This window comes from Protopterus annectens, chromosome 9.part0 (genome assembly GCF_019279795.1).
Source record: "Protopterus annectens isolate FY-2018-M chromosome 9.part0, PAN1.0, whole genome shotgun sequence".
Classification (NCBI taxonomy): Eukaryota; Metazoa; Chordata; order Ceratodontiformes; family Protopteridae; genus Protopterus; species Protopterus annectens.
Window position 1 is genome coordinate 73,918,948 of NC_056743.1, and position 23,091 is coordinate 73,942,038.

A 23,091-nucleotide genomic window follows, 5' to 3' on the forward strand; every position below is an offset into this window, starting at 1 on the left:
CTAAGAGTAATCACTTTCCACTTTAAAGAATTGCTACTGTCACTGTTCTGCGTGTCGCTTTCAAGATGTGAATATGTTCAGTTAGTGCATTCCTACTTCTGTAACACTAACAATACCATAATTCCTTTAGAATTTCTCTTCTCGAGCCTGTTTGTAATAACCAGGTACTTTTAGTTGACCTTTAAATCTTCATATTTCTTTGTACTCAGCCTTTTCGGACAACTCACTGATATTAGCCAGGTGCTAATTTTTAATTTTTTTCAAATTTCTTTTAAGTATTGTGCTTTACTTTAGGGAAGTGATTTCCTTAACCTCTTAATTGTGGGTAGACGTTTTTGTACAGGTAAGCTAATCTTTGCTATTTCCTTACCTTTTCCAACTCTAAGACAAGTTTCCTTTCCTTTACTTGGCATAGCCTTTTAATGGATCTCAAGCTGCTTCTGTAATATGTCCTCTTTTCTCATATCTTTTAATTTTTCATTCTTTTTTGTTTAGGCAATTCAAATTCTTTTTAACACAGTTAATTGTTAATTTATACTTGTATTATTTTGCTTAGAACTCAAGTTTATTGCTTTGTCTTCACTCCTGCAACTAGTAGCGAAAGTTCAAAAAACCTTTTGTATAATGCAACATGTTTTTCTGTTTTACTTTGACAAATTGGTCAAGATCAGTCAACAAATGTAAGGCTATTCATTTTTAGAAGTCATCTTTTTGAATGCTACTGTTCATTCTCTCTGCTCTTAAACAAGCAACCCTGGCATATTTACATTTCCACTTTCTCAACCATAGCCTCAGCATTTTTTTCATAGCTATAAAACCTTTGGAGGGTGTTTTATTACTATTTCTTGTTGCTGTCTGGCCATTTGATTCACTGCTAAGTTCGTGAAAAGGCGTCATTTGCTTTCCCACAAGCTGTTATTTTTCAATAATGCTTCCGAATTTAAAATCCATTCTTCTGCATTGCTTATGTGACTGATATGTTTGCTAGTTTGTAGTGATGGCAGTCTTGCTATTGTTGGCTATTGTAACTGTCACAGTTTTTAGTTTTACAAAATGTCATCAGAGGTGTGGTAAAAAAACTTTCAACTTATAGCTTAAGTCATGTGTAGTACAATTCCAACTGAAATACCCCTTTCTCTCTCACAGGAAAATATTGTTTATTTCTAAAATAAATCCCTTTATGGGCATATTTTAATTATCTTTTGCTGATTTTGCTTTCTTGTAAAGACTTCCATTTGCTTGGGTACCCTTTCTACAACTGCAATGCAATGTACAGTGATGCACAACTTCAAGAAACGTTATGTATAAAAGCAAATGTTAGTGCATCTGGTTAAATAACGTATTTGGTATTCATGCAGTTTTTTTGCCAATGTAGAGTTAATTGCTACTCTTTTCTCCAACACAATTCAGTCAAGTGCAGGAAAATCTCCCGAGTAAGCTTTCCTTGTATGAATGCCACTTTTTTTTTCTCCTCCCCGAAATTTATTTTGTATAGGAACAATGCAATGTACATATTTTACTGGGTTTGTGCATAGTAGTTTTGAAATTTTCAGAACACAATACAGCATAATATGTACGAACCCCATACTCTGTTTTTTTCAGATTAATACTATTTAAGCTTCAATTCAATGCACACATTATAGTCACCATATTGCAGTGCACAAATATCAGAATTGCAAGACTTGTTTTCTAAGAAACCCAGTGCAACAAAATTTTCACTCTTTCACCAGTGTTCCTGGGCCTACATTTTGTATTGCAACAAAGTTTGCACACTTTGTTTTATTAGGTCAGTAAAGGTATGTACATTTTTAAAACAACGTTTCAGCCATTTCACAAGTACACTACTGTTTGTGCTACAACTCTTTCAGCCTTGTTCCAAAACAATTTTAAGAGTCCAGTATCTGTTTATGGCCAACTTTGTGCTGTAGGTGTGGCAGGGAAAAGTTTAATGAATCTGTTTAGAACAGCTTAATAATCATAAGCAACATTAAAATCTGCATATTTTTCTTGACGTTAGTGAGTACAGTTCAGGCAATGCACAATTCGGTTTGCAAGAGGATTCTGATGTAAAGAAAATTACTTGGGTAGCAGGCAGGAATATACTCCATAACGTTTCGTAAAAACTATATATTTGTTGCCCACGTTCAACAACACCATAATGTCTTGTAATGCATACGGTATGAAAACTGTCTCGAGTTCGTTTCTGGTCCTTCTAATTAAAAGGTTATTTACCTGGAACAGCTCAACTGGCAGAATAATGCAAAGCAAGCAGCAATACTCAGTACCACAAACAAGTGACTTCATGCACTCTCATGAAATTTGGTTCAGTTTTTCCTTAGTAAAAGTAATGTAGTTTTTTTAAAGCCATGATGGTAACACGATCATATAACCAAAGTAAAGTCCAATTCCACTTGACTCACTAAGTGTGCCAGTTCCTTTTCCCAAATAAGTACTTCACTTTAGCTTTCCTGGAGATTCCATCTGGCTTAAAATATTCCCAAAAATTCCCCTGAGGGCTTACAAACTTCTCGCCGACTGTCTTCTTAGGCCCTCATGCTTCAATGCACCTTCTGGCCCTGATGCATTCTTTCTCTCAAGTGAGGTCTCCAGCTACAGTTTTTCTGCTGGTTCTTTCTGTAGCGGTTCCCCCAATAGCCTTTCTTAAAGGAACAGCTTTGCTTCATCCACATTCTCTTAAAGGAACAGGAGTGTGGCTGGTTTCCTCTGTTCCAGATGTTTTCAGCCACTGCATTGTATTTTATATTTTGAGTGTACAATATGGATTTGTGACTTTCCATAAAAATGTCACACAAACCCCTAACCGTCAAACATCAAATGTTTAAAGAAACATCTTTTGCAGGGGGCAAGACCCCCTGCACCCACAACCTTGCCAGCTATGTGTGTGTGTGTGTGTGTGTGTGTGTATATATATATATATATATATATATATATATATATATATATATATGCGTATGTATGTATAAGGTGTGTGTGTGTGTATATATATATATATATATATATATATGTGCGTATGTATGTATATATATATATGTGTGTGTGTATGTGTATATATATATATATATATATATATATATATATATATATATATATATATATATATACACATACCCACACATATATAATATGCATTATATTATAATCATTATTTTACCCTACAACTCTGACCTGCAACTGAAGTGTGGAAACAGTCTAGAAAAATTGATGATATATTTCTTGAAATGTATTGAATTAAATATAGTTCCGAAAGGCTTGAGGTTTTTTAAATGCCCCAATGGTGTTTCAGTGACTGATCCATTCTTTAAGACTCTGGAACAATTTTTCAACAATACGGGGGTTACTTTCCTCAAGCTATTGATAGAACGCAATTCTAACATGATGAGAGAAATCAAAGATGAAATTGTGGCTATTGAAGACAGTTTTGCATCAAAGCTCCATATTAAGTTCAGTGAAAGAAATGAACATGTTACACTTTTAAAAGAGATAGAAGAGCATGAAAGGTTGTTGACTGAGAGAAAGAACAAAAAACTGGAGCGTGACATCAATGCATATAGTACTGGCACTGCTTTTTCCATTTTTCTTAAAACTGAAAGAAAACTGTTTGGCAGACCTAACAACAAGTGGTCCACCTTTTCTTCGGTCCACCTTAAATCCAATGCACAAGGAACTTTATTTAAGCAAGCGGGGCATATGGGTAATTTTGACAGTGTTTGTGGATTCAGCAGTGTCTCAGAAACTGAAGATTCTATGGTTAATGTTGAAGAAACGGCTGTTCCATCTATACCTAAAACTTTTGATAAAGAAAACAGTGACACTGCTATCAAACGGTGTTTTTTTAAGTTCGGAGAAAGAGCAAATGACTTGCTAGCAGCAGAAGATGACCAGAAAGAAGGCAAGATTAATGTCCGAATCATCCACAGACAACGAGTAGGTGAGGGGAAGTTTGAAAAGGACATTTTAAATTTATCTGACTGTATTTTAAACAAATTTCATGTTCAACTATTAAAGTTAGGTTTAAATTTCATTCCCACTAGGCGAGCTGATGTAGTTGAAACCATCATTGATTTAAAGAAATTTACTAGGAAGTTAAATTGAAGATATATTTTGAAAGATGTGAGAAAAAACAGCATGTTTTTAAACCTTTAACTTTAATCCAGCTTTAATTCATACTATTCAGGTGTTTGAAACAACATGTGAGAATGAGATTAGAGCTTTGCTCAATAGCAAGAGTCAATATTATTTTAATAACTTGAATGTCAACATGAGAAAAGCTATGAAAGAGTTACTGACTTCTAGAGACATCAGAATAATAAGTGATAAGGGAGGGCTCCCTGTCTTGATGAATCAAAAGGATTATATTAATAAAATGGAATCTATGCTCAGTAACGTGAATGAATATAATATTGTTTCGACAAAGGACATACAGAAAAGTTTCAGATATGTTAACAGCTTTTTGTATGAAAATTTGATGTGCATTAATGTGGATTCTGCAATGTACAATTTTTGTGAAGTAGAACATCCTAGAATAGGGGTGATGTTTGGCATTCCTAAGAGTCACAAAAGCCTAACGGACTCTCCCTTCAGACCTATTATTTCTGCCCCGAATTATGTCAGTGGGTATGTCAAAAATGACTGATGCAATGCTTAGTCCTATTGTTTGTAAAATGAAGTCATATTTGAGGGACTCTTGGGATTTTTTAGATAGCATTCGTTTTGTGAATGAAGCTCATTTATTCAGTCCAACACAGCACATTGTTTACTCTAGATGTAGTGTCTTTGTACACGTCCATACCCCACGACAAGGGGATAGAAGCAATGAGAGCATTTTTACAGCAATGTAGTAATATATCTAATGGAGAAGTCAGTTTTTATTGTGATTCTATGGAAGTTATTTTAGAAAATAATTTTTTTATTTTTAATCATAGATTTTACAAGCAAGTTCAAGGAGTTGCGATGGGGTCCCCAGCAGCCCCAGTTTTTGCCAACTTAGTTATGGGGTGGTGGGAACACACCCTCTTGGACTCCTTGAAAACTGAATTCAAAGTAATTTATTATAAAAGATTTATAGATTTAATTTTTATTTTATATGGAGAGGTTCGAGAAATGCAGTTATTTTGTAATAAGTTGAAGGAGGTTTCTGACTTGAAGTTTGTTGTGGGATGTTATGGAAATTCCATTAACTTTTTGGATGTAACTTTGACATGGAATGCATTGGGAGAAAACTTTACTAGCAGTATTTTTCGTAAAGAAACTTTCAAGAATATTTACATGCAACTAGTCAACATCCGAAATTCATGCTGAATAATATACCTAAAAGCCAATTCATACGAGCTAGCAGGGTGACGAGTGTTGATGAGACATTTATTAATGAACTTGAATTCATCATACAATTGTTTTTGGAGAGAGGATACAGTGAGAGTTTAAGGGAAGCAGCTGATGACATCTCTAAGCAACGTGCAGCTTTGTATCCACCCATTTTGAAAAATAGGCCAACACTCCAAGTTAAGGAAACTGGAAAGTATACTGAAATTTTATGTTTCAGTATGAATATGAGTGTTGACAATATAGGTATACGTAATATTATAAATCATAATTGGAAGATCCTTGAAGGAAATGCTGATTTAATGGCAGCCATTAAGGGAAAACCGAAGTTTGTTTATAGGAATGAACATAGTCTGAAAGGAGCATTTGAAAAGGGGAGAGATAGAAGCACATGTAGCATTAAGAAGGGGCATATCAACAAGGGTATGCACAAGTATCATGACTGTTCCGTCTGTAGGTTTATTTTAGAAGGTCCCTACATTCAGCATCCTCACATACTTTATACCATAGGGGTCCCTGGTAGTTTTTGTTGCAAAACAAAAGGAGTTGTTTATATTGCAGTGTGTGACAAATGCTCATCATTTTATATTGGTATGACTACTAGAAAATTAAATGTTAGAATGAAGGAGCATATGTATAATATTAGAAAAAAGGACAAAAAACAAATATTTTATAAACATAGTGTTGAATGTATTGGTTTTAAAAAAAAATTTTGTTTTCTATCCTGGAACACTGTAAACCTGACATCGGGGGGGTGATTACAGGAATTTTTTGGCTCAGAGAGGCTGGATGGCAAATTAAACTACAGGCAGATCATTTTCCTGGGTTAAATGAAGCCATCAATATTAAATGTTTCTTAAAAGATCGTGAAGTATATGTTTTATGTTTGTTATTGTAATGTACTCAATTATGCCTATTCTATAGTGCATAATGATGAATGAATTTGCTTTTTGTAAAGGGCTCTTTAATTATGTTTTTACACTATGTAATTGATTGATTTTGTGTGCAGTATTTAAATGAATGCTTGATGTAATATTCCTTTTGGTTCTGAAGAAGTTTTTTACGAAAGCGTTGAATACAGTGGAAGTTACGCTAGTCTGTGGTTTCGTATTTTCCAAGCCTTGAGCAGTTTTTTGATCTATTTTTTTCTTCAGCTGCTTTGTCGACTTTTTGATTTTTGTTGCTCTCAAAAATAAAGCTGATTTTTAATTAGTTGTACTAGCTTTTCACTATTCTATGTGAAAAGAATGATTACACTTTGATAACATATATTATACATATGAAATGTATGTGTGTGTGTGTGTGTGTGTGTGTATATATATATATGTGTGTGTGTGTGTGTATATATATATATGTGTGTGTGTATGTGTATATATATATATATATATATATATATATATATATACATATACACACACACATATATATATATAATATGCATTATAATCATTATTTTACCCTACAACTCTGACCTGCAACTGAAGTGTGGAAAAAAATCTAGAAAAATTGATGATATGGAAACTTTACATTATGGAGAGACTAGTATGCTGATAAATCTTTTATACCATTATTTTAAATAAATCCATACAACTTTGTCAAAATTTAATATTTTTAGCTTATGTTTTTAACTTATCAATGTACCACAATCATACCTCTCAACCTCTTAATGTGAGAAATCTGGACAAAGACCGGCAAAATGGGGGGGACAAAGGGCCAAAAATAGGGACATGTTTTAATTCTTAGTTTTATATGCTTAAAAAGTTGCTAGAATAACAGGATTTGTTTTAGCATGCATTTTCTGAAGGATTTGAAGTCTGAAAGTCAATTTGTATATCATTATTTAGTGACTTCAATCCTAAGATCATCCCTGTGATTTGGTAGAATACCACTACTTTTATTGAAGAACAGACCAAAAATATGAGCTAAAAATCTGGACATTCTGTGAAAATCTGTACAGTTGAGAGGTATGAAATCGGCGCCAGAACTATAACACTGAATTCTGCTACTGTGATCCAAAATGCAGTCTACGGAAATGACTACTAGACAAAATTTACAAATGGAATTGTACATAAAACTGTACAATAGCATATCTGACAGAAGCTTTCTTAAAATTACTTCCCTGGAATTTTCATATTAAAATTTAACACAGTTAAAAAAAACTATAACCCTGTGCAATACTCAGTTAAATGGCTGGAGGGTTATTTTAAATTAAAATACAATGCAAAATGTACACTTATACATACAAATTGGTAGAAATGCAGTCATTTAGTGTGGACAGCTCCAGAAATAATGTGTTTTAATAACAAATGCAGTATCACTTTATAAACATTCCTTATGGCAGCATTATTAACTCTGTATAGCTTGCAGAACATCTGATGTATCAGGCATTCTGTCACACACCTAGATTGATTTTATATAAATATTCTGCATCACCCCTCCTGGATGGTATATTTATACAAGCATTTCACACTTCCTCTTGGCAAATATTTGCAGAGCACTTTCACAAGTACACTAATGAGAAATATTAAAAAGGAAGAATGGCTTGTTTTCCTGTGGTTTCTTTCGGACTGCAGCAGAGCTTTTATTTTCTTTCCCACTGTGATTCACGGTAACTCTCTTCCTTAACAATGATTTGTAGTCCAGTGATATTCTGTTGGGCTATCATTTCTTTGACATCTTGCCTATGCTGAATAGTAGTTAAAGTGTACATGGTATACTAGAAATGACCTACAATCTGCAGCAAAGGTAAACTTGGGCAGTATAGAAAGTGCAATAGATTAACTGTATTTAAATGCTTCTGGTCATATTTTTCAGGTGATGCATTTCCGGGATTTTTTGAGTCAACTGCCAGAGCAGGTAGCAATGAAAATTCTTCACTATCTCTCACCTCTGGATCTATTGCGGGCCAGTCAGGTAATTAAAATGGAAAAAATTATCATTCTGTGCTTATGAGGATTGGGGTACCATTTTTGGAATGAAAGAAATTATAACAATTGCTTATAATGTTTGTTTTTGTTCATTAATATTAATATGCTAACTTTAACTCTGTGCACATTTGGCGTGCAGTGCAAGGAAGAAAAAAGTAGGTGGCGAGTTAGATTGTGCATGAGAAAGAATGCGTATTCAGTAGTCCTTAAGTAAATGTATGCATTTCTCTTGGCAACTGTCGTCATCTACAAGTTCAGATGTTTACTCCAGAATCCGGGCTTTGTTTATATAATTGTACCAAACTAGTTTCGTTGTTCAGTGAACAGATGCACGCCAATAGGAGACATTCTAGTTTTAATTATTCTCGAGGCTTTGTCATCAGAAGAAGCTAAGGATCGCTAGCCTTGTACAAAACGTGACAAGGAACACGGATGATAGTTATTACAGCTGTAAATATAAATAGTGGAGATGAAAGTCAGTCAGCTGGAATTAAAATGGCATGCCTGCAGTGGCAGGAATACCATAGGGTATAAGGAAATGTATATTTGCCAAATCTCTGATGCTTTGCTTGCCAGTTAACTTTCTTCTGTGCAAAATCTACATCATTGAATATCACATGGACATTGTTACTTCTAAGATCTCAAAGACAAGCACAGGTGAATGAGAATTTTGCAAACTGGCTATAAGTTTGTGTCTGTCTCTGTAAGCAATGTACAGAAAGCTGCCCTGCCCAGGATTAACTTCTGTTTTCCATCCAATAAATGTGAGGCTAGGGTGCAGCTCCCCTGAAATGCTTGATGACAAAACATGGCCATCAGAGAATGAATGAATTAGAGTAGGAAAGAAGGGGGCAGAAGAAGATATGCTGCTAGAAAACCAGAGAAGTCCATCTTGAATAAAAAAAGAAAAAAAAATACTTGTAAGCTGAGATTGTGTATAGAGAAAGACAAAATGTGTCCTGGAAGGCAGTCAAGTTTGTGTGTTGTCTGTCTGCTGGGGAGTGCACTAATCCCAGATGGAGTCTTTCAGAACAGGAATATGAAAGGAGAAATTTTTATCTGCACAGAAGTAAAAATAGGTAAGATGAACAGTAAACATTACAAACATATCTAGTATGTGCTTAAGTGCAAAGTATCGACAAGGTTCAAAACATTAAAGTATGCACTGTATTTACAAATTCAGACAGTAGGATTTCTTAGAGCTATGTAAATGTTCAGGATACTCCATAATTTATGATTCATTGTTTCATTAGGATTTGTTAGAGTAACAAAGCTGAACAGACAAATATAGAAGCAAAACAGTTGTGTTTAGGTGCAATGCATCAGAGGTTCAGAACAGTAAAGCATGCACACACTGTACTAAGTCAGACTTTAGGGCTCTTTATAAACTGTGTAAAGGCTCAAGATTTGTGGTTCATTGTGTCAGCAGGGTGTGGCTCGCAGATTGCATAAATGTGTGATGATTGGGTGGATGCTGTGGATTGAATTTTGATTGGATTAGTTCACAGATGCAAGAATGTTTGTTCTGATGTGATTTATCATAGATTCATTTGAAAGTTGTTATACTATGAGATCATGTGGGTTACACCTAGACATGAATTTCATAACTGTGACCCAAGGATAAAGAATGTATGGACTGCATATGAAAGGGAGCTTGTAGGCCTAGTAAGCACTTAATACTTGCTGGGTTGATATAGAAGTTGATAAAAGGGTTTGATTTCATTGACAGCCTATGCATTAGTTGGGGAGTATTGGCATAGTATAGTGTTTTGTATATGATACAGTGAAGAAGTAACTTTGGTCAATATTTTACAGGGAACTATTTGGTTCATCTGAGAGTGACAAAATGGTGCACAATTTTAAGTAAGAGGAGAAAGACATTGCATTATTGAAAAAACTCTGTAGGTCTTTTTTGTAAAGGCAAGTGAAAGCAATGAACCAGCTTGCTATGGCTACAGGAGATCTATACTTGTAGTGCATCTTACTTTTGTAGGTAAGAATTAAGAGGTTTTGCAACATCCTAATAGGATGGAGTGTATTTTACATTTTAAATTTGTGATTCATGGTGACTTATTTAGAGCTAGATCTAGGGTGATACCTAGTTGTCTGAAGTAGACCTGTTCTATTGGTTGGTTAGTCAAAGATAGGGGGCTGGAAGTGGTACTTGGTTTAATTTGTGAGCTGTTCCAAAGAGTATGTTTTTCATCTTTTTCGTGTTCATAGTGAGTATTGAAGAATACAAGTTATGGAGAGTGAGATGTGTATCTAGTTTTGCTTTGTAATCAAGTGTAGATTGGTAGGGCATGAGATCATCTGTATAAAGAATGAGGTTGGATTATTTAAGGTTAGTAGTTAGAGAGTTGATGAATAGACTGAACAGGTTGGGGGCCAAGACTAATGTTTGAGGGATACCTGTTTATATGTATTGGTGGAAATTTTAACTTTGCATTTCACTGAGTAGTTACTGTTGAGTTAAATGCAGATCATATCTAAGGTAGACATTTCAAAATGTGAATATACCATGGAGTTGTATAACACGTACTTGATTAGGTGAAAAGCTTTTGTAATATTGAAAAATCTAGTGTCTGAAGTAGGTTTTGTTTTGATGTATATCAGGAAGGATTGGTTTTAACATTTTTATTTTATTTATTTATTTTACATTTGTTGACCGGGCTAGTCTAACTGGATACATGTCCATTTTCAGTAGAGGCCCGGGGAGAAAAGCTCCAAGCATAAGAATAACAATATAACAAAAGCAAACAAGTAAAATAAAGTAATAAAGCAACAGTACCATAGTAACATAGGTAAAATGAGAAAAGCAAATGGGACTAACAAACGGTGACTACAAAACATTTAGGCAAAAGCCAGACCAGACATAAACAAGCAAATGCACTATACAGCTCCAGGGCAATTGCAGAAAGAACAAAGTTCCCAAATCCTATCAAATTACTAAGAATAAAGCAAGAGGAGAGAAATAAGTTTTGGAGGCAAGAGGGAGGGGTAGGGTTGGAGTAGGAGTGAAATACAAGTTTCAGTCTGGGTTTGCACAAGGACAAAGCCACTTAGTTTTTAGATGTTTTTATTTGTTTTTTGAATTGAGAAGCAGATGCTAGGGTAGATAGTTCATGAGGGAGCTGATTCCATTTTTTTCCTATAGTGTTTGAGAAAAGAGAGTCACCAGCTTTGTTGTTTGATTTAGTTAAGGAGACGAGCAGTTTATTTGCAGAACGTAGTGTAGCCAGATTTTTATATGGAGAGATCAGATTAGAGAGGATGGGGGTATTGTTGGGGTGGTATAGGATCTTTTGTGTCATAAGTAACTGTTGACAGAGTATATGGTTTTGTAATTCTAACCATCCTAGTTGTTTAAGTTTAAGGCAGTGGTGGGTTTTAAAGGGAGAGCATGTGATGAATCTAGCAATACTATTATAGCAGGTAGATAGTTTGGAGATGTTGTTTTTTGATAGGTTGGTATATATAGCAGAAGCATAGAAAAGGGTAGAAATGAGGTGAGTTTGTGCGATAGTTTGCCTGGCTGAGGGGGGTAAGGAATGGTTTGATTCTGTAGAGGGTACCAAGTTTTTTGTTAACAGTCTTTATGGTGGAGTTAATATGGTCATCAAAGTTAAGATGATTGTCGATTGTGACACCTAGTAGGCGGGTGGTAGTATCTGGTGCTATATTAGTAGCATTATTGGAGGTTATAGAGAAGAATGGAGTGGGTGACTTATGAGTTGGTGTAAAAAGTAGTAGTTTTGTTTTTTTTGGATTCAGGAGAAGACGATGTTGCATGAACCAGTTTTCTACTTTTTGGAATACAGTTTGGGTTAGGGATTGGAGTGAGGGTATATTATTGGTAGTACAGATTAAGGTAGAGTCATCTGCATATTGGATGCAAGTGGCGTGGGGTATGTTCAAGTGGAGGTCGTTAATAAATATGGAAAAAAGAAGTGGACCTAAGATAGAGCCTTGAGGGACTCCAATATTAACAGGAAGTAAGGAGGACAAATTGTTATCCCAGAGTACAGCTTGCTGTCTATTTTGAAGATAACATCTGAACCATTGTAATGCTTGTAGGTCGAGAGAAAGGTGCTTTAGTTTTTCAAGAAGTAGGGTATGATTAACCATATTTGAGTGTTTGGGTTGCCTAAGGTGCATAAAAATCTTGCTAAGCTTAACATTAAGACCTATAATTTCTGTATTGGTAGAGAACCAAGAACTCCAAGTGATTTTTATAGAACATATGATAAAAGAAATAATAAAATAGCCTAAATCTTGTACTGGGGATTCCATCCATCTTATTGAAAATTTAAGTAATTTAGAAGTTGGATATATTTTAGTAACAGTAGAAATTAAATCATGCTGTTCAGTTATTTCACACTAGATAGGTGCACAATGGTTTTTGGTATACACTTGTTAAAAAGTGGAGATATTTTTGTCTCAGAGAAAGTTATTTGTGGTCAAAGATGACTTTTATTTTTTATTTTTTGCATTGTGGGGAGAAAATATGCGGACAAATGACTGGAGTAGCAATGGGGGATATCATAGCCCTACTTAATTCTTGGCAGGATAATTATTTAATCATGAGATGCTTAACAAAGCTAAGTTTTATGTTTGGTTTATCTTGTACAATTGCATAGTATAATTAATGATCATCTATCCGTATGGACTCTTGGAATTCAAGTACTGAATTTGTCATTTACTTTTCATTAGAGTTATTTAGTAAATTTGGATTTAATAATTTATAGGAAAAAGATAAGGAAGTTACTAAGTTATAAAGAAAAAAAAACACTCACATTTTGAAAGTACGGTACCAGAGTATTTAATGGAAAATATAGTTTAGGGCCAGTAGGCGTATTATGAACCATTATGATTTTGAAGTAGAAACTTCTCAAATGCATTTTCAGATGTGCTGAGAGAGCGCCTTTCTGGCTTTATATTAAAGCAAGATAAATTAAATATTATTTAAAATACATTTGACTATTGATACAAGGGTCTATATTAGATAAACTCTTAAATATTCGAATCTCTAAAGGTCGACCTTTAGAGATTGAACAGTTAAGTGTTCGAATATCTTTAAAAATAAAAAAATAAAAAAGTAAAAAAAAAAAAACTAAAGGCTGCACCCCCTACATCCCCACTACTTAAATATACCAACTCCAAGATCACGCTACAGTGTAGGGGAATGGGATATTTCCTGTTTCCGCTTTACTGTGCACTGAAGTGTGATCTCGGAGTTGGTATATTTAAGTAGGGGGGTGTGGGGGGTGCAGGGGGGCTTGCCCCCTGCTAAAACCCTTTCAGTTTATCTTTTTTTGTTTTATTACATTTTCGAACACTTAAATGTTCGATCTCTAAAGGTTGACCTTTAGAGATTCAAATATTTAAGCGTTGGTCAATGTAATATAGACCCTGATACAAGTAGAGTGATGCTGCTTTGCTATTTGGTTGACAGTGGTGCTAGTATACATATTGTTTTCTACAAGTGGAAATTAAAAGTTTTACAGATTTCCTGAGTATCTGGGAGAAAGATCAATATTAGTCAAGATAGGAATACGAGTATTTTTTTTAATAGAGAAGACAACGTTAATTGGATATCAATATCCACATTTTAACTAATTTCATTTATCTTGCTTCTTTGTTCATATACTGCCTTAAAGCCTTTATCAGCTCAAGTTGCAACAAATGATGCATGTAAATGTTATGATTGTAAATATAGTTCTGCTTGTAAAAGATTTCTCTCTTGTATATTAGTGTTGATCTTGGTATGACAGGCGATGATGCTGAAACTGCTTTGGACAGTAGTGAAGTGCAATGTCAGTTGATAAATGCTTGCAGTACCCCTGGACTGAATGATGTGATTAATTACAAATGGGTTTTCAAATATAAACCTTTAAAATTATCTTGAAAACAAATATCCTTAATTACTGTAGCAATATTTGTTAAAATAGGGATATCCTGCCCCATGGATAGCAGTACATTCGGCCAGTCTACCAAAGCCTGGAATTTTCCATGTGTCATATGTCCCATGTCTGAGGTGAAAGATGCATAAGGGACACACGAGCCAAATCCCCAAAAGGGGATCTTGGGCGAAGGGGGTTGGTTCTTGCAGTCTCATGATCCTCTACCCCCAAAGGGAGCGAGACCCTGAGTCTTCCATTGAGGAGTCTGACTCTAGCCTATTTCTCTCCGTTGCCTTCTCTTTTAGACTGTGGGTTAGAGGAGGAGGAATCTGTCAGTCCTAATTCTCCTTTGTAGGAAGTATCATTTAGAGATGAGGTCCTGCTTATGAGGGAACATTTCTGGATGGCCAGTACTTGGGGGCAATCCCATTTGAAAAGATGGTATGAGTTACAGATGGGACTCTTTTAAACCACCTGGTGTTCCTCCTATGTTGGCTGCTCTATTGGAGAAAATTTCTGCTGCTTTTCTGAAACCAGAGTCCCATCCTTAAGCCCCTAAGAAACCGGAGATGTTTTACAAGGTGCTTGATGCCTGCAAATTCTTGTAAAAAAATACCCTTCGTCTGATGCAGTGTTGATTTCCCTGTCTACTGATCAGCCTTCTCTGCTATTGCCGCCCTCTAAGCTTCTTCCGTTGGACAAGGACAGTAGTGTTATGCAGTGGATCGGTAAGAAAGTACACTCTTCTGCTTCTTTAGCCTTTAGGGTTATAAAATACCAGACCTTTGTGCCAAGATGCATTTTATCTCTTTCCCAGATTGGGAAATGGTCTTTGACATACCTGACTCTGAGGGTAAGATCTCAGCTCTTTCTTGAGATTGCATGCCTCTCTATAAAGTGCAACTATGGTACAGCAGATGCCTCATCTAGGGCTGCTTCCTCTGACTTTGTGGTGAAGTGCTATTCCTGGCTTTGCCTGATGTTATTAAAGCAAAACTCCTGGATGCGCCTCTGGATTTTTTGGTACTGCTGTGACAGAGCTCTTTAAGACCTTACAAGATCAGAGTAAGGTCATGAAAGATTTGAAGCACATCTTTTGTTTCTCCCATCCACAAGTTTCAGCAGAACTGTCCTAGTAAGACCGCCTTTTTGCACAGATTGTTTAGATAGTCTTCCAAGAATAAGAAGGCTCCTACACATGCTTACTGATAAGCCTATTCGATCACCTAGGCCCAAAAGCAGTTCTTTCCTGATAGGTCTGCAGACATCTGAAATTCTGCCCTCCATTCCTAATGGGCAGGTTCCCTTTTGTCCATTAGGCTCTCTGTCTCTTCCAGCTTTGCAAAAGATCACCACAGTCTCTTGGAGTCTATCCAGTATAAAGCACGGTTACTTTATGGCCTGGAAAACCCCTTCCCTTATCCAGTATCTCTCAACTTCCTGCAGAACTACTTCCTCATTTCCAGGGTTATTGCAGGGTCTGTTAGATCAAGATACCATTTAACCAGTTCCACAGACCGAGAAGGGTCTAGGGTTTTATTTGAGAAGGTTTCTGGCCCCCAGGAAAGAGGGGGTCCTGGACGTCTGTCCTAGATCTTTCATTTCTTAATACTTTTCTCTTAGTGCTGTTCTTCTGAATGCTTTCTCATCAGACTGTTTACTATGTTGCTTCTCCAGGCATTCCTAGTTTCCCTGGACCTAAAGGACTCCTACCATCATATTCCTATCCACCCTCTAGTCAGGAAATTTGTTTCTCCTGTTTGTTCCACTCATTTTCAGCTCTCTTCTTTGCCCTTTGGGATCTTCATTTTACCCAGCTTCAATTACACAGCTTAGATTTCACTGTCAACCTTCAAAAGACAATGCTGAATCCATCTCACGATCACGTTTTTATAGGCAGCAGGATCCAAACTGTTCCAAAGTTAGCCTTGCTCCCGGCTTCCAAGGATTTATCTCACAAATTGCTTGCTTTCTTTGATTCCCCTGTCCTGTTCTCTGGCCAGGGTGTTTCTCTGGGCTGTAGGGCTTTTGGCTTCTACCATCCTCTTGTTTCCCTGAGTCTGGCTTTAGAGTGGCTTCAACACTGCCACTCACTAGACTATCTAGTTTCTTTGCTCCCTTTTCTCAAACTGGAGTTTTACTGGTAGATTCAGCAGATCTCTGTCAAGTCAGGTGTTTCTTTCCAACCTCCTCAGCCATCACAGAAACTCTTCATGGATGCCTTGGTGCTGGGATGAGAAGCTGCTTCAGTCACTCTGAAGGTTCAGGGCCTTTGATCCCTTCAGCAGAGGGTGGATCTCATCAACATAAAGTAAATGAGGGCTCTCATTCTGGCTCTTCAAGCTTTCCACTTGCTGTGGGTGGCAGGTCCCTTGAAGGTTTATATAGACTACACCACAATCATGTAGTACATAAACAAGGGGGGGGGGGGCACAAGGTCTTAACTTCTTTGCAGACTATCCTTTCAAGCATGGAAATAGCCATCAGTGTGCAGATCACCCTATAGGCAGTCTATATACCTTCCGAGTGCAGTCTTGTGGCAGATGTTCTCAGCAGGTCCAGGACACAGCCTCACAGGGATGTGTTTCTTGACATAGTTCATTGGTGGAGTATTCCTCAAGCTGGATCTCTTTGCCTCCCCTATGAATAGACAACTTCCTCTGTTCTGTTTGAGTCCCAAGTCTTTTGGCTTGAAAAGTGGATGCCATGTATTTCTCTTGAAGGGAATGTTCCTTTGTTTTTTCTCCCCTTCCTTTTCTTCATAAGGTCCTTCACAAGATAGAAAAAAACTTTCCAAAAATCTTGATGGTGACTCCCTTTTGGCACAGGCAACACTGGTTTCCTTGGCCAGGGGCAATCATCATAAATTACCTCACCATATGGACCTTTTGACACAGGACAAAGACCATCTTCCCTCATACTCACCTGTCCACTCTTCAGTTGACACTTTGGGTGATAGGGTTTTGCTTCTTTTCGGACAATAATTTTCTGAGGATGTGCTAAAGGCCGGGAAACCCATTACCAGAAAATCATATGTCCAAATAGAGGTGATTTTCTGTCTGGTGTATCAAGCTTAATTAGGATCCCTTTTACAGTGGGGATCCCCTTGGTTCTTTTCTACCTGTGTGAATCACTGCATACTGGCTTGGTATATTCTTTTGTGAAAGCCTACTTGTCAGAAATATCTGCCTGTCTGCCACTGAATCCTCCTCTGACATCTGCATTTGAGGTCAAACAATTTTATAAAAGATGATCTTCATATCAGTCCTCCTCCCCCAGAAAGCCCATTCCCCTTTCTTGGGATCTTAATTTTAGGTTCATAGGTTTATACTAGGCTGTCTGCCCTAGGGCATTTATAAGCCTAGCCAGAATGTGTTTGGCTTTCGCCACGCATTTTAAATTTATTTTGCTATGCCCTTTTTCGAGGTTAGTATACTGTGCCTCTGTCTAACAGTGACACAGAAGTAATACCCGGGGTAAACCTACGATCTCCCATCCACTCATTAAGATTCCTCTTGAAGAGAGTCAATGAGGGACTCTGCCTAACCTGGACTGGGATTTTATTCCAGAGTGAAGGGAGCCTCTGGGTTATGAATCTGTCCCTCCAGCATGTCCTATTTATTTCAGTGCTGAGGTTCAAGTTTCTCAAGTGCGTAGCTCGATGGGATTTGGATTTTCTGAGGTGCAGCATGTCCATTAATTCCGGGTTGGACATGGCTTTATATGTCAGGCACAGATCGCCTCTGAACAGGCAGTATGCCACTGAGTAGAGCTGGAGTTTCTTTAACCGGGCAGCATATGGCACCTGTTTGAGCCCTTTGATCCTCTTGGTGAGGTACTTTTGAGGTCTTTCCAGTTGCTGCAGGTGTCTGGTAAGGTACATCCCAAAAGGGGCATTGTACTCAATTATGGGCCTGATGAGGGATGAGTAAAGAGGCACGATGACCTCCCCTGATCTAGGTGTGAATCCCTTCATGATTAGGTGGGCTATATAAAATGTTTTTCTAACCACTTTGGCCACGTGGTTGTCAAATGAGAGATTGCTATCAACTTGGGTCCCCAGGTCCCTAATTACTTCTGTACTTAATGGATTACCACCTATGTGGTAATTTGTGGGCACTTTGTTTTTGCCAAAGGGGATGACTATACACTTTTTGGCATTTAGCTTGAGGCCATGGCTCTGGCACCAGTTGTCTGTTTCTATGAGGCCCTTTTGGTGGATGCTTGTGTTGGCTGGAGAGTCGATTATGGCACCCAGTTTGCAGTCATCTGCGAACTTGGTCAGCCACAGTCCTTCCATGTTGGCCTGTACCTCCGAGAAATATATACCGAACAAGAGAGGTCCCAGGACTGAGCCTTGTGGGACACCACTTGTAACTGGTTTGGAGTCTGACATGGCTCCAGCAATTCTAACCATGTGGGTCTGTCCTTGAGCCAGTTTGCAATCCATCTAGTGACATAGGGGTTTATATTTAAGCTGGTGAGCTTATTTATAATGCCCGAGTGGGATATTGTATTGAAGGCTTTTGCGAGGTCCAGGTAGGCTGTGTGGACCACCTTCCCCTCGTCAATGGCCTTGGTGACTGTTTCAAAGAAATCAACCAGGTTTAAGAGGCAGGATCTGCCCTTAACAAAGCCAAACTGGGTAGGATCCAGTGTTTGTAGGTCCCCAATATCTTTATTTATGAGGTCCATGATGATCCTTTCTATAGCTTTGCAGACCAAGCTAGTCAGGCTTATGGGGCGATAGTTTCCAGGATCCGTTGAGGCACCACCTTTATGGAGAGGGACCACTGTTGCTGTACGCCACTCTTTGGGCACATATCCTGTAGTAAGGCTGAGATTGAACAGTAGTTTTATGTTGGGTTTAGCTCTTCTTGGAGTTCATGTAGGACGCAGCCCCGGAGCCCGGGACACCATCTGGTCCCATTGATGCTGTGTTTTTTGCTTTGGAGAGGGCGGCTCTTACCTGAGCATCTGAGATGTCAGGGGGGCAGCACTCTGCGGGGATAGATATTTGCCCTTTTGGGGGGGGGGGGAGAAGTTTGCGCTGAACCTGTCAGCTAGGATGTTGGCAATGTCTGTGGGTTTGGTGTATTTTTTGTCATTCTGGACTAATTCTGAGCATATCTGGGAATTACCACCCAGGTTCCTAACTTAACTAAAGAAAGCCTTGTGATTATCCTTAGTGTCCTGTGCAATTTTTCTCTCGAAGCTGGCCTTAGACAATTTTATGTGCCCGTAGTTTTTTGCTAATACTGATCAGTGATGCCTTCCCTTTTTGGGATTTTGCTCTGTCATTTAGTAGCTTCCTCCTTCTATTGTATAGTTTGTTTATGGCTGGGGTCCACCAGACAGGACATCTGCTTTTGGAGGATTGGGTCTTGGTTTTATTTGGGATCGCATGATCCATGCATTCCTGAAGGTGTTCATAGAATGCGTTTATAAAGGATTCTGTGGTCTGGGCCGCGTTTTCCACAGGCTTTGAAGGATTCCACCTCAGTTTTGAGGAGTGTGAAATTTGCTTTAGAGAAGTTTTTCACTGTGGTTTTCTGGGCAGGGGGTGGGGTCGGGATGTGAATATCCAGTGAGATTAGGTCTGATCTTACCAGTGAGGGATACACTTTTGGTCTGGAGCATAGAGTCCCCATGTTGGTGATGATCAGGTCCAGTATGTTTTCCCCTCTTGTGGGAGTGGTAACAAGTTGTTCCATAGCATTTGAGTTTATAAATTCTAGGAACCTTTGGGCTAGGGTGTTGGAGCTAAAGTAATGCTCCCAGTCTATGTTTGGGTAGTTGAAGTCACCCAGTATAATGGTGTTTGGAGAGACCTTCATATTTTCCAGTGTTCTCAGGAAGGCCGAGTGGGGTTCCTGGGTTTTATCCTTGAAAAGCTGACTTAGACTCCTTTCAAGCCTGATTCTGCTGCTGCCTTGCAACATTGCACCTGGGTGACTTTTTTGATTGATTTAACCTCTGCCAGATGGGTGTTTGAACTCCAAGCCTTGATGGTAGTCCCCCTTTTTTGTTTTTTCATAGAGCTGGTATCTGTATGAATCCTTCTTATAGGTTCATAGGTGTGTACTAGGCTAATGACCCTGGAGCCTTTTTAAGCCTAACCCATAGGTTTCACTGGCATCATGCTGCTCGACATTTCCCAGTGCCTTTGTCAAGCAGGGCCACTGAAATGATCCCTGGGGTGAATTTTCTATTTCCCATCCACTCGGTGAGATCTCTCTTGAAGAGGGCCAGTGAGTTGCTCTGCTAAACATGCATGGGAAATCTATTCCAGAGCATCTGCAGTCTCTGGGTTTGGAAACTGTCCTTCCAGCAAGTTCTGTTGATTGTGTTAATGAGGTTGAGGTCTCTAGAGCATGTGTCATGAAGGGATTGGGATTTCTTTAGATGTAGAATATCTGACAGGGCTGGGTCTGGCATGGCTTTGTAGGTCAAGCAAGAGGTATGATACCGAGAAAAGCTGGAGTTTTTTTAGTCTATCCACATAGGGCAAGTGTTTAAGGCCTAAGATCTTCTTGATGACGTATTTTGTGGTCTTTCTACTTATTGCATATGTCTAGTAAGGTATATGACAAATGGGGCATTGGACTCAATAATTGGTCTGATGAGGGAAGAGTAGAGTGAGACAATGACCTCTTTCTTCCTTGATGCCTAGTTTAGTGAGTTTATCAGTGATTGCAGAGTGAGGAATTGTATAGACTGCCTTGGCCAGATTGAGGTAGGCTGTGTGAACTACCTTGCCTTCGTCCATAGCTCTGGTGGCCGACTCAAAGAAGTCTACCAAACTGAGCAGGCATGATCTACACTTCACAAATACAAACTGTGTAGGGTCTAAAGTCTGTAGAGTCCCTTTGTCCTTATTTATTAGGTCCATGATGATGCACTCTATAGCATTACATACCAGACTCATTGGGCTAATTGGGCGGTAGTTCCCAGGGTCTGTCATCGCACCCCCTTTGTAGAGTGGTATGACTAGCAATGCGCCATTCGGTGGTGACAAAGCCTTGAAGTGAGGCTGTGATTGAATAGGGTATACAGATGTGGTATCAATTCATTTTGTAATTCATGTAGAACACAGCCAGGGATATTGTCAGGTCCCATAGACGCTGTATTCTTGGCCTTGGGCAGAGCAATTCTAACTTGTGCAACTGTAATATTGGGTATTAGGCATTCCTCTGATATTGTTTGGCCCTGTAGGGGGTGAGGGGGGGTGAACTTGTCACTGAATCTGTTGGCCAGTATATTGGCAATGTCTGTTGGCTCAGTATATGAGTGCATTGGAGTATGATTCATCAGTCCTGCATTTATTATCCATTTGCATGGGCATCATGAAGTTAGCCACCTCAGTTTTTAGGAACGTAAAGTTAGCTTTGGAGAAGTTTTTTTTACGGTGGTTACCTTTGCAGGGGGTGTGGGTGGGATGGTGGATATCCACAGTGATGAGCTTGTGATCATATTTGACTAAGGAGGAGTTGACAATTGGTGTAGAGCAACGGTTGACCCATATTTGCAATAACCAGATAGAGGATGTTGTTTACCCCTAGTGGGGGTAAGAATGAGCTGGTCCAGGGGATTGGAATTAATGAATTCCAGAAAAGGTTGAGCAAGTGTGTTGGTACTTGACAAGTTTTGCCAGTTAAAGGGGGGCATGACTGAGTAGTTTTGCCAGTTAAAGGGGGGCATGCCTGGGGTGGTTAATGAGCTGCCTTTTAATCTGTCTATTCAGCTTCCGTCCTTTTTCTCTTCTCCAAAGTTCACTAGTGAGTAGGTTCTTCATTCCTTGGACTTCCATAGACAGGCTTTGGTATTTATCAAAGCAAATGCCTTTCATAAGTCTGACCAACTTTGTTTTCTTTCATACCATGATATTGGGTTTATCAGTTTCTAAGTAAACCATCTCCACCTGGGTTTCTGAGGCCATTTCTTTTTGTTATTCTTTTTATGGAAAGCAGTTGTCTGCTAATGTTAGGGTTCATTCTACTACAGCAGCGACTTCCTTGGGGGATTTCTTCAGGGTTTTTGACACCAACTCTCCTTGAAGCTGCTACTTTTTCTGTTCACATTCACTAAATATTACAAATTTGCAGAGCCAGGGTAGGTTTTGTTAATGCTATCCTTCATGGATTTGTGGAGGGCTCCTCCTTGCCTTCATCCTCCCTACATTCTCAATAGCTTTTAACTCTCCCAGAGGTGAATACTGCAACAGTAATATGGTAGGACATAGTACAGTTGTATAAAATCGTACCATAACAGCAGATATCCTTTTCACTGTTGGAGGATTCACTGCCTCCCTTCCTTGTCACCCCTGTTCTTCTTTTCCTTGGGTTTTATTTTCTTTCTGGTCGAGAGGTTTTTCCCCTTCTCTCCTCTTCCTTATGTCCTCCTCCTAGATGTACATGTACTCCTTTCCACTGGTAGTCCTTGTTCTCCTGGGATACTTCAGTTCTGCGTTGGGAGTGTTCATACACCCCCTTTATGCCCTATGCATGAGGGGAGAACATGCATCTGATGTACGATGCTTATAGGTAATAGACTTTGTTAAACTGGCCAGATGTTTGGCTATCCTTGGCAGGAGATCCTGGAGGTGATAAATATTGCAACAGTGAAAAGGACATCTATTGTTATGGTAAGATTTTGCACAACTGTACTTTGACTGGAGACTTCATTGTTCAGCCATGGCGAGATACCTCTGTAGGGTCAGATGACACTGAGGAATGCCCAGTTCCAGTGCTCACCACCTCTGTAGCATCCCCATTGGTGGCTGCCATAGGTCCTGCTTATTCATATGTCCTCTGTGGCTGAGCCAACATCTGCTCAGGATGAGAAAGAGGGTACTGTCTGATTTGTGAAGGGCCTAGGGGGATTCCACATATCTTGGTAAAGGAGGAAATGTTTGGTTCCCT

General features: G+C 38.5%; 1 protein-coding gene across 2 annotated transcripts in view; it reads left to right on the forward strand.

Annotated features, from left to right (window-relative positions):
• The first annotated feature begins 4,981 nt into the window (after positions 1–4,981).
• Positions 4,982–23,091, forward strand: part of LOC122811042 (F-box/WD repeat-containing protein 7-like) — a 1,408,110-nt gene continuing 1,390,000 nt past the window's right edge. For both annotated transcript variants that reach the window (XM_044082576.1, XM_044082577.1), the window contains exons 1-2: positions 4,982–5,061; positions 8,155–8,253. In XM_044082576.1, coding sequence (XP_043938511.1) covers positions 5,011–5,061; positions 8,155–8,253 — 150 coding nt within the window. In that variant the 5' untranslated portion in view covers positions 4,982–5,010. The remainder of the gene's footprint in view (positions 5,062–8,154; positions 8,254–23,091) is intronic.